At 31.0% G+C, this 13,141-nt stretch overlaps 1 protein-coding gene across 11 annotated transcripts in view; it reads left to right on the forward strand.

Annotated features, from left to right (window-relative positions):
• The first annotated feature begins 3,652 nt into the window (after window positions 1–3,652).
• Window positions 3,653–13,141, forward strand: part of LOC145254910 (F-actin-uncapping protein LRRC16A-like) — a 377,977-nt gene continuing 368,488 nt past the window's right edge. For all 11 annotated transcript variants that reach the window (XM_080113852.1, XM_080113855.1, XM_080113853.1 and 8 more), the window contains exon 1: window positions 3,653–4,013. In XM_080113852.1, the coding sequence (XP_079969978.1) occupies window positions 3,983–4,013 (31 nt within the window). In that variant the 5' untranslated portion in view covers window positions 3,653–3,982. The remainder of the gene's footprint in view (window positions 4,014–13,141) is intronic.

Below are 13,141 nucleotides of genomic sequence, written 5' to 3' on the forward strand. Positions count from 1 at the left end.
ATTTGGCTCTAAAGGGGTCAAAGTTCAACAGATTTGACCTTTGCGATCTCTAGCAAACTATTCAGAAAAGTTTGGGTTTAAACATTTGAAATTTTACATAAAGGGTATTCAGACATGCAGCAAGCTTTTTAATCAGTTTTTGGGCGAAAATTTGGCTGTCAAGAAGTCAAAGTTGAAAAAGCTGACCTTTGCAGACTCTACTAAACTTCTCCGCCAATTTTGGGTCTAAACACTTGAAATTTTAGATGTAGGTTACCTGGACATGAGTTAAACTTTTTAATATATGTACATAATATATGAATATATGCACATAAAGTGTATTAATTTACATAATACATTAGTATATGCACATAAATTTATGAACAGTAGATAGGGCCCGAGCAAAGCTGAGCTGAAGTGCTAGTAAAACATATAAACGTTCTTTGATAAAGGGAAGGCACAGAATAGTTTTAAAAAAGCCTCCCTTCCAATGTTAAGAATGGTTTTCTGAGTAGTACGATTATTTAGAAACTCATTCTTAATACGGGAGAGGGTGTTGCTGACTATTCTGTTCCGACACCAGTTTTGTATTTTGCATATCAATTGTTGATTATGCTCAATTGTTTATAAAAAAAAAAAATCAAAGAGCATTTTGTACACTAACAACAAATTAATGCAAATCGACTTTGATTTAAAAGAAAAATAAATCTTTAGCTGTCTCACGATTTTCAATAAATTGCAATGAAAATATTGGAAAAAAATAATAGTTAGAATATATGCATGTAATATTTACCCCCCTCCCCCCAAGTGCCTTTTGTACGTTCACAAAAATATATGGGTTTATTTAGGGATTTATTTAACAACTTACAGATTAAATCGTAATAAAGGAACTGCTGGATTATAGTCTGATTATAGTCTGATGTAAGGATTATAGTCTGATTATAGTCTGATGTAAGGAACTTGTTTATCTCCCAAACTGCCATGACCGATTTTTTTCACCTTCAGTGAAAGGAAAAACTTGGTATTTTTATTTTAAGCTTTGCCTTACACAACTAAAAACATGTCTAGGTGAGTAGTCAGTTCAGAACATTCACAGCACTTAAGTATTCAAACTGGATAATACATAGGTAAAAATATTTTATTAAAATAAACCAACTTTATTTTGAAGATCAAAATCGTCGCTCATTCTTTATCCCTATTTTTCTTTTATCTCCCACTAGTTCCCACTCCCACTTTGAGATTGATTTGCTTGTTTTCAGGTTTTACAATCCTGAAAATAGCGAGCAGACTACACTTAGAATGGGTTTAGAGGGCTTTACTAACCTGTACCTTATCTCCTTTTATTTAGTTCTTGCTTTTTGGTTGTTTGTAATTTGCCCCACTCTTACATATACTTTTTTTGTATAAAATTAATGTTAAAACAACATATTTGAAGTAGGGTTCGATCCATAAAATGAATGCGATATTCAGGTGATTAATTAGTTTAGAGTAAGCTTTAAAAAATTGTAAGACAAAATGTAATATGATTATCGACCCCCGCCCCAATCTGCCTAACACATTTGTCTGCATTGTTATTTTCAATTTATTGTCAATTTTTGTTGCAACATAAACCAACATTTTATGTACACACCACTTGAATTAAATTTTAGGAGAACATTTAAGATATACGGAAATTGATATCAAAATGAGATAATGTCTTTGGAAAAATTAGGAACAAATATAAAATTAAAAATTGACTTTGAAATAATTATACTTTATAGGTGTAATTTATGGTTAATTCCCAATTATTTGTTACTTTGAAACAAAAAAATTCAACCTCCTTTGACAATGTCTTTTATGTCATATCTTTAAAAGTTAAGAGCTGCTCCATTTGATAAGATGGTAGTTCAAATTGGTCAATCAATATTTGACCTTCAATGAGTCGATGTGTTTAGCTTTTGATATTAAATACTATTATTTTCTGACTTATATTTTATTATAACGTTTTAGTTATTACCAAATATATTTTATGTAAAATTATTGGGAAAAATTTATAAAATTTAAAAATAAAGGCAATAAAACATTTGAAGTCCAAACTGCTTCAAAATTACTTGGTTGTAACATTTTCACTAATAATTGCCTTCAAATTATATTTTATAAAATAGTGAAGAAAAAGTTAAGATTTAAAAAGTCCTACACAATATTGAAGACCAAGCTTCTTAACAAATTAATAATAATGTTTTCTTTATTAATTATTATCAAATAAATATTTTTGTAAAACAGTCGGAAAAAAGCCAAAATTGAAACCAAACGTTTAAAAAAGGCCAAATACAATTTTTTGAAGGCCAAACTACTTAAAAAAAAAAAAATTAAATTAAAAAAAAAAGGCCAAATTCATTAAATTTAGTTGTAGAAAGGCCAATCTGGCAATCATGCATCTGTCCGATGGAGTTTAATATCATGCCAGAGACAAAGGATATCTGAATCTAACAGCGTCGAGTGTTTATCTCCCTCTCACGGCAGGAAAATGTGACACAAGGCCGGGAAAGTGGGATTTGAATATCTAGTGCCCTAGAGGAAGAACACTCCACTCTGGCTTACAAAAAATTGTCTCGGCAGCATTCTTTGGTGTGGGTGCCTCAGGCGATTATCATTAAACTAACATCTTCTCGAAGGGTGAGAAGACTAGAGCCACACACAGTATTCGTGTGGATAAATAGCCTATTAAAAAAATAAGTTTTAAAAGTTTTTTTAATTTTTTAAAAATGATTCGAGAAAGTCACGTGATTAGAAGCGCCCACTTTCTATTTCTAAGACGAAATTCATTTCAATAAATTTGACATTATCTATTCATATGCATAAATTTAAAGTAATTTAATTTGTGTAACTGAGTTTTTAATCTAAATTTAGAATTGCGACCTTCTATTAAGTTCGATTTAAAATAGTTAAAAATGATGACTTTTTTTTCATAAGTTCAACTTTTACTTTTAATGTTATAAAAATAAATGTAAACAAAATAAACGCAGTTTTGGAAAATAAACCCAGATTTATTAATTAATTTAAAATGAGGTTAAATATAAAAAAGAAAAAAAAAACATTCATTTAAAATGATGTTAACTTAAAAAAAAAAAAGTGATTTAGACTTTTTACAGGGAAAATCAAAGCCTGGCACGGTCTGTTTATATCATGGGCAAAAAAATAACCAAACAAACAAATAATAATACACTAAAAAAAACAAAAAAAAAACAAGGAAAAACTACAGTTAAATAATTGAATTTATTTTAATTTTAAGAATTGGCTAATCGCCTTTATATTTTGTAAAAATATAAAATTAAGCTTAAACTAATAAAGTTAATTCGAACAGGAGTTAAAGAAACACGCTACTGACTTGTGATCTGTGCAAATAGTAATTCGACAAGTAAATTATATAATAAACAAACAGACCGTGCAAATAGACTTTTTAACTCTGAAGTAAACACTGTTCGCACGAGTAAACAGCCGTGTATGTAACAAATCGGGTGTATAGTACTTTATATATCATTATTATAACGATGATAATTTTAATTATATAAAAACAATATAGTTGTTAAAAAATATCTATATATATATTTATACTAGCTAATCATTGTCCGGATATATCTTGTTTATATTTTGTTAGTTGAATTTATTTAATACAACTGCTTATACAGACACCGTTTGAATAGCGCTGTCTGTCTTGCTATGAGTCCGGACTGACGTCATAGTCGTGAAGAGCCAACATGGCGCTATTTTGTTAATGGAATTTACTCTCTGTCGGTCTCTTCAAAGTTTATTTGTTTGGTGAGAGTATTTAATTGTTGTCTTTGTCTCTCTCACAGTGGATTGTATAGTTTGCATACACTTTCTTATATCTATTACTTTTGTATATATTTTTTGTGTTCATTCATAAAACAAAACAAAAACGGATTTATATACGAGAGGAGTTTTCCTGGCGGTGAGGTACCCGCGCGTCTTTGAGAAGGCAGCGCCCTGAAAATCTTCAGAAATGGCTTGCAATATTCCGCGAGAAATCCAAGGTAAATAACATTAATAAAAACCTTAAAATATCTCTTTTTTAATCCTTCATAATTTGTTTACGGTATAACCTTTTTAATTATTTTTTGTATACTTTTCGTTTTGGGGATTTAAATATAAAATTTTAAAAGCTACTTGTTGCGCATTTTTGACTAAAGTTTCTTAAAACTTCCTTATTCTTAGCTTCCTTTCATTTTTTTTTTTTATTATAAGAAAAAGAATTCTAAAAGTACTTATTTAAGAATTTCTTGTTGTAATTTTTATATTTTTTTCTCCTTAATTTATATTTTGACATTACTTTTTAAGCAAAAATTAATTTTTATCTAAAATTAAAAACAACAAAAAACTAACAAAAAGAAAAGAAAACAGGATAAGTCCAGAGCTCCCTCCACCTAATTAAAAAAATGCAAAAATAAAGAGAAATTTTTGATGTAACGGGTACGTACCCGTTACAGAACGTCAACGAAAATGCCATATTCCAAAAATCACGTAAATTAATCGAATTTTTTTTTTTTAACTAAGAAAATCAAATTTTATGGAAAAGCGAGAACGTTATGAACAATTGTAAAAGTTTTAATCGTAGACATACAAGATTATATTGATTCCTATAAAAATGTATTTAAATAAATACAAATATTTATTTATACTAATGTTGGCTGGATCTTAAACGATTTAATTCATTTTCGAAAATAAATAAATAAAACCACAACAAAAAGGGGGAAATTTGACAAGTGTCAAGGCAAGGAATTGGGTGCTCTGTGTGGCTGTGGCTGTGCTTTTAAATATATAACCCCTCCCCATAACTACGGGTATTTGCTTCTCGCTAGAATCCTGTAAAATAGTTAGAACTGAAAGACGACTACAAAATGAAACTTATAATAATAATAAAGGTTATAAAATAAAAAATAAATGGTAGTCTCTAACTTGTCCGAGAATGGGTGCTCATTGCATGTTTAAAATAGAAATGTTGGACATTTGGTACTGTAGACAACAAAACTAAAAAGTGGCAATGTGTGTGTGTGTGTGTGTGTGTGTGTGTATATATATATATATATATATATATATATATATATATATATATATATTATATCATCATCGGCCAACTAGCACCGTGTATATTTGTGTATATGTGTATTGGGGTGGAGAGGGCTCCCGTAAGCCGTGGTGAAGGCAACCTTTCTAGGAGAAGCAAATCTCTGATTTAAAAAAAACCATAAAGCGGAAGACCATTACCCGCATTAAGCTGGTCTGCAGTTTAATTTGTTGCTGGCTATCTTGCTCTTACTTGTTGCTGGATCTCAACATTTTGAACCGAGAGAGAGACTTAGCTGTCGTACAAAGCTAAGACTGTAACATCATCTTTGTATAGATACTCCCTCCCTCAGGTATTTGGGCTCATGGATTTTAAATGTCTGAGGGAGTGGCACTCGTCTGACAAGACGTTACAATCATCATATATATATATATATATATAATATGGCAAATGTTACCAAAGGCAATATAAGTTGCGCTTTCTACCTCTCAGTATAAGTGTTTAGTGTTTTAACTTATTTTAAAGCGGTTATTTAGTTTGGAAAACCAGTAGTGTAGAGTGTTACGCTAGAACAAGAAAAATGGCGGACATGAGACTGTCATATCTTTTGGAGTCTCTATAAGCGCTCAAAAATCGAAAATTAAACAAAATACTGGAAACCTACCCAATAAATGTTAACAAGTTATTGTCAATAACATTCATTGCGTGGGTTTCTACCAGTATTGTTTAATTTTCGATTTTTTAAGCGTTTATCGTGTATGTACTCGTCACGGAACGAAGATGTTATATTCCAAAAATCATAAATTGAATTTTTTTTAGTTTTTTTTTTTAACTTCAGAAAATCAAATTTTATGAGTAAGCAAAAAAGGGATGTTTCGTGTCGCCATATTGAAAAAGGACAGATAAATCCACAATAAATACGACTTGCGAGATCAGCCTTGTAATGCTACAGATTTCACATTAATCAATTTAAATGGTTTAAAAATGATTTTCATTGTGAAAATAAAACTACTTGATCAATTTACGTAATTTTTGGAATATGACATTTCCGTTCTGTGACTGGTGCGTGGTGCGGCGGCGGCGTACATCATATTTTCGGTGCTTGTTAAGATAATTGACAAATCGATTTTTATTTTTTAAAAATGTTGTTTTAAGCAAAAATAACTACTTAATTGTTATGTCGAAAATTATATTAAAAATTACGAAAATTCATCAAGTAGAAAATTATAGTTAAAAATAATTTTTACGAAAAATTATGGGAAATAATGTCATTTTCCCTAGATATGAACACCTTGAAGATTGCGAATACATAGGGACACTTATCTCCCTTTTCGCTACTTTAATGGCTGACGTTTAGTTTTAGCCGATAGCGATATAAATATATAGATTTTTTTTTTTTTTACTAAAAACAGTAGCAGTTGTTCTACTTGATGAATTTTCGTAATTTTTTGATATATTACTATTTTCGACGTGACAATTTAAGTATCGCTGTTTTGGCTTAAAAATAGTTCTGTCAACTCTATCTTGGCAAACACCGATTTTTCTGTATTTATTTATTTATCTTTTTTATGTTGAATTCTAAATAAGAACCAGAGACAAATTTTTACTACCACAGACCAGACCACACCCATCGTATTTTAAGCAAAGTAATAATAATAACAATGAGACTTTTGGGTTGAACATGTACTTTAAGCGTGTACATGCAAACAATCTGAAAAAAATATTTGGTTCGATATTTTTTACTTTCTTTCCATCTCAACGCTCGTCTTTAAAATGATGACTTTTCTAAGTTTTCAACTATGCTGAAAACGAATATCACATTCAAACGTTGTGCAGGCAAGTAGTTTTCTGGATATTAAGACATTTATTATCCGATGTAATTCATTGTTTTTACTGATAAATATACCAAACTATATTATGAACTGTTTTATTTTATTTTTTTGTTTTTTTATTTTTTTTTTGGTACTTGTGCAGAGAGTGATCCGGACGTAAATAATAACGTTATTATTTAAAAAGCCATTCTTAATATGGGGAGGAGAGGGTGTTTTGTACCTATTCTATACTTCAACCTTACAGTTGAAGAAAAAAAAAAGCATATCATAAAACTTTAATTAAACTTGGAAATACGATTTAAAAAATAGCGCGGATCACTCTCTGCACTAGCACCGTCTTTTTTACTCAAACGATTTTAACGATAAATTGTGTACACGGTTGATCATCCATAGATTAAAATTTGCCTATCGTCAGTGCCGCAGAAAAATGTTTGTAAACAAGGGAATGCAAATAATAAATCACTTGTTTTCATTTGTTGGCATCATTGTAGAGATTAACAATATTCGACTACTACCCCTCTCTTCGAATGTTTTCTTTTAGTGATTACGTGTGAAAAAAAACTTTTGTGGAATGAAAACAAAACAATTGGTTTGGAATTTAGAATGAATAACCAGTAATTTCTCCTATACATTTAACGTAAACTGATCCACGTTTCTCGAGCCGTTTTAGCTTCTTGCGTTATATGGCGGTTCGGTTAACTAATATATAGTTTTGCTATGGGAGATAAATTCTGTGCATTTTCGCTTTTGGTGTGTGTGTGTGTGGGGGGGTCAGATTTTGTTCGATTACATATGATTTTACAACCTTGCCCTCGAACTTAGGGTTAGTAGTAAAAAACTAAAAAATATAGTAACCTTCAAACAATGCCCCCAAAATGGATCATTTTACGTTAAATTTATACGCGGAACCTGCTCCCTCTAAATTCTAAAATAATTATTTTTACTTTTTTTTTATCAAGTTCTTCAGTGTTCGTACGTAATAGACTATTACGAATAGTTAAAAAGGAAACGAGAAGGTGATTTAGCTAAAAATTTAATATATATATTATACGCGCGCGCACACACACACACACACACACACACACACACACAATCGGAAATAAGTATTTAATTCCAACGTTGGCTAGATCAGTAAACAACAATTAAATTTATATTTGCATTAAAAACTTTTATTGAACATTTGTTTAATAATTGGTCAAGCGTTTTAGAACTAAAAAGGAAGGAACTTTACTTTTGTATATTTTTAATTTTGATATACAAACTTGCCTTTAAAAACTTCTAGTATTGACCATTATTTTTAAAACAACAACAAAAAAGGAAAGTTAATAGTTTTATTTTTAATTTCTTTTTTTTTTTTATATCACAGAATTTTTTGTAGAAATATTTGGACTCTTCTCTTACTAAATCTAAAATTCTTTTTTTTTAATTATTAAAGTTAAATATCTTTTTAATGTTTTGGTACTTAAACAGACCGTGCTGAAATAATAATGCTATTTAGAAACCCATTTTAGCATGGTGAGGAGGAGGGGCTCTCCTCTTTTAAAAGTGTTCTGTACTTTCACGAATTTACTTAATAAAGAAAAGATACCGTAAGACTTGAATTTAACTTGAAAAATACTATGTTTCTATATATAAAAAAAAAAAAGTACGATACCTTCTTTACATAAGCACCAACTAATCTTAACACTACTTACTAAATTTACCATTATCTTTCGGTGCTTTTATAGAAGCAGACCATGATGACTGCCATATTGGGTTGGTAAAACCCCGTAAGCAACCGAAAGGCGACCACACAAAATAAAATTCGGGTTCTAGAAACTAAAAACAAAAACAAAAAGAACAGAGTAAGAGATTAAAAGAAAATACATTAAGATTAAAAAAAGATGTTTTTATTGGACATTTTAAAGTTTAGATAATAAAACAAAAAGTGATCAAAAAACAAATACATAACAAAGGCAAGACAATTTACTCTTCTACCTTCCCGTTTGTTCATATCATTTTAACTTATGATTTTAACTTATTTTAAGTGTTTATTTCATTTGAAATAAGTAGTGCCGAGTCTTAAGTTAGAACAAGAAATTGCTGACATTAGTCATCTAGAGTCTCGGTAATCGCTCAAAAACCGAAAATTAAACAAAATACTGATATAGAAATTTTCGCATGATTGGTAACGATTATTAGGTGGGTTTAAACCAATATATTTATTTTTTTGTGACTTACGTTTGACTTCTGTCAAGCTTTTGGAAACAAAGAACCAAAAATTTGCCGATTTTGAAGAAAGATTTTGGCTTTAACGTCACTAACATGTTAAAAAAGTTCAGTACCTCAACATGTCTAGCTAAAATCTGATTTTGGAAGTTAAAAAAAATATACTTGCCTTCTCTTAACCTTACAACTAACCCTAAATTCTGGTGACAATACAGAAAATTATAAAAACTAAAAAAAAAAAAAAAAGAATTAGGATAAATAAAAGTGTGATAGAACCGTTAAGTTTATTCATAGTCTACAGGACACAAAGATGACCTGATAACACGGTACCAAATTGCTCGTTTTTTGACAGGTGAATTTGGGACATTGTAAAGTTATGCAGTCTGAAAATGGTTTCAAATCCACAATGTACATTTTCTTTTCTATACATTAAGTACCCAATTTTGTTTAAATTAAAATGACATTTAAACTTGACTAGTAAGATCTGTGTATTGTAGTAATTAATATATCATTTAATTCCTGTAGCAGTAAGAAAAGGCATGCTGCCACAGGAACGCAAGTATGCACAGGAAAAATATCAATCACCTAATGATGTACAAGAAGCGTACTCACTTAGCTGTGGTTTTCATGCAAGAAGAGGAACTGTTGATATGATTTTCACAACCAGACAATTCTAGGAAAAATGCAGGGTGCAATACCAGAATCTGATCATTACGTGTGAATCTGACCAAGGCGTTCAACATGGTAAGAAGGAATGGCCTCTGGAAAATTATGGCCAAGTTCGGTTGTCCAGAAAACTTCATACTTGTCCGCCAATTTCATGATGGTCCGTGTGCTTGATAATGATGAAATATCATCGGACTTCCCGGTAAGCAACAGGGTGAAACAAGGTTGCATACTAGTGCCCACTCTCTTCAGTATCATGTTCTCAGCCATGCTCACAGATGCCTTCTCCAACTCAAACTCTGGTGTCAGCGTCAAATATCGTACTGTTCAATCTGTGGTATCTCGCCACTGTTATCAAATTCAAGATGGCTGTCCTTTCAGTGTTTGATAGATATGCAATACAATATGAACCGCTTTTCCTGTAATTTTGGACTCACAATCGATGTTAAGAAGACAGAATTAATGTTTCAGTCCTCTTCTGGAGAAGAACACTTTCCACTAAAGATTCAGGTTTGTGCCACTGACCTCAACACTGTTGACAGGTTTACTTATCTTGTTTGCACTCTATCTAACATAGTCTATATTGATGATGAGATTAACACACTAGCCAAAGCCAGCTTTGCTTTTGGAGGGCTACGCATCAACATCTGAGACCGCAGAGGTATCCGTATTGAAACTAAACTGCAAGTGTACCAGATTGTTGTTATCACTACATTGCTGTATGCTTGTGAGACTTGAACTATGTCAAACATGCAAAGAAAATCACTTTCACATGACCTGTCTCAGAAAAATCATGAACATCAAATATCAAGACAAGATCTCTGACACTGATGTTTTGGAAAAGGTCAAACTACATTGTTTCAGAAATCCCAGGTTCATTGGGCTGGACATGTTGCGCATATGTCAGATGAGTGCCTCCCAAAACATCTCCTGTATAGAGCCCTTTCGAGTGGAAAAGGCATGTAGGTGGCCAACAGAAACACTTCAAGGACAATATATTCCTCAAAGCCTTAGGCATATGTACCAAGTTGTGGGAGGTGCTAGCAAAGAACAGATGTAAGTGGCATGGTTTGATTAACAGAGGATCTATGGAAGCAGAGACAAACCATTTAAATGAGAAGAGGAAGGGTACACTCTGCGAAGTCACGGGCAGTAAGCACCTCAACAACGGTTACTGGCCATGGATGCTCTACCTGTGGATGATATTTTGAAGCTCACATTGGCCTGACAAGTCATTTGCGGACACACAAGACTCAGTTAACTACAAATCAGTGATGTTTGTAATCTTTATCAACAACAATGGACGAACATCATCATTTCATTGTAATCATCTTTAATTTAAGTCTTTTAATATTAAAGATTTAAATGTTAAACAATAACTGGTACTTATGCAGAATACAGATTGTACTGAGATAACGCTATTATTTAAAACCCAATTCTTAACATAGGTATAATATTTTGTAACTATTCTGTACTTTCATCTAATAATTTAAACAAAATATACCATAAAATTGAATTTAACTTGAAACTCCTATCTAAAAATAGCATTTTGCATATTCTACATATGTACCCAATAACTAAAAAGAAAACAAAAAAAAACTTGTTCACTGTTTTCTACTTTCAATGAAAATTAATAAAAATTGTCTTAAAAATTAATTAATAATTAAAATACATGAAGAATGAAGAATTAAACCATGGATTTTGGGCCATTTTTCGATGGTGTACATTTTTCGATGGTGTACATTTTTCGATGGTGTACATTTTTCGATATTTTAAATTTTTCGATGGTGTACATTTTTCAATGTTTTAAATTCACCTTTCTGTTATTCATTCACTCGATTATTCGTTTACATTTTATTTGAACTTTTTTTACTGATTTATTTTTATTATAACTCTTATGTTTTTATTCATGCCCCTACCCCGGGCAATGCCAGATAACCATGCTAGTGTATTTAATTGTTTAGTGGCTTGCTGTGACTTAAGCCCAATTACAAAAATTAACCACAGCCTCTTCATCACCAGCATTAGTGAGGACTGCCTTCTAGTCAAACTACGATCTTTTGGTGCATAGGAAGAGTTTTTGCCTCTCTAGGACAAGGGTTGGGTTTATTTCAAGAGATTATTTTTTATGAATGGACCAACAACAAAAAAGTATTAAAATGAGTATTTATTGTGTGTGTGTGTGTGTGTGTGTGTGTGAGAGAGAGAGAGAGTGAAAGAGAGAGTGTGAGTGAGAGACAAACACTACTTTATCCAAAACTAGTTTCCCGTTCTTAGAAAATTGAACTATGTTTGGTATGCTAGGTGTGTCATAGCTAGTTAAAATATAATACACTGACTATTAAATCTGCTAAAAAAAACCAACACATTTTGTAATTACTAGTAATTAGTATTACTGTGTAAATAGTAATATTATTATTACTAATACACTGATATCATGAAAATGACAGTATACTCTTTTTACTATTATCCAGCTTTTGAACTTTCCTAACTAAAGTCACCTGAAAAAAAAAAAAAAAGATGCTGCCTTATTTACAAAAATACTAATACTTCAAGTTAGCGACTGCTTAGTATGATGTCACTTTGCAAATAGACATACAGTAATGCAAACAAGCATGTTTTGCTATTAAAATTACTAGGTACGTGGAAAATGAATGGTCGACCCCCAAAATGTAAAAACGTTTTGACCTCTCACTTGACTTAAAAATTCACCAAAATTCGGGAAATTCACCAATTTTAATGAAATTTTCAGTAAAGAAAACACACCGTTATATTTTCAAGTATTAAAAAAAAGAACGTATGAATTTGTGTTTGCTTTTTTTTTATGAAAAGAAAGCATTATAGCGATTAATGATTAAAAAAAAAAAAAAAAATCTTGTATATCTAAAGTCCATGTTAATAAAATCAATATAGCTCAAAGAAAAATTAATTTCGCTAACTAACAATATTATCATTATCGTTTATGAACAATTAAGCATGTATTTATTCAATATTTTCACTGAAAAATAATATAATTATCAAAAATATTTCATGTTATTTAAATAAGTTTCCAGCAAACTTGCTTATAGAATTTTTACTTTAAATATTAGGTTGGTGCAAAAACAATATCGTTTTCTCACATATGTTATTTTTATATATGACTAGCCTGGGTGCCCGGGTGTTTGGAGGGGCGTGTTGAGCAAAATAAAAAAAAAAACAAAAAAAAAGTGGCAGTAGGCAGGCAGGCTCGAACCCATGACGCGAAGGCGGAAAAGAAAATCTGACGTCCTACCGCTAGTCCATGACGCGACCGGAAGTTCGGAACATTAAAATTAAGCAATTCCACTGATACGATGACTTGACAAAATTGGCTTGCAAAAAATCGACCCTTCCTTGTCGAGGGTGAAGGAAT

Source organism: Euprymna scolopes, chromosome 30 (genome assembly GCF_053919585.1).
Source record: "Euprymna scolopes isolate OS-2025 chromosome 30, ASM5391958v1, whole genome shotgun sequence".
Taxonomy (NCBI): Eukaryota; Metazoa; Mollusca; class Cephalopoda; order Sepiida; family Sepiolidae; genus Euprymna; species Euprymna scolopes.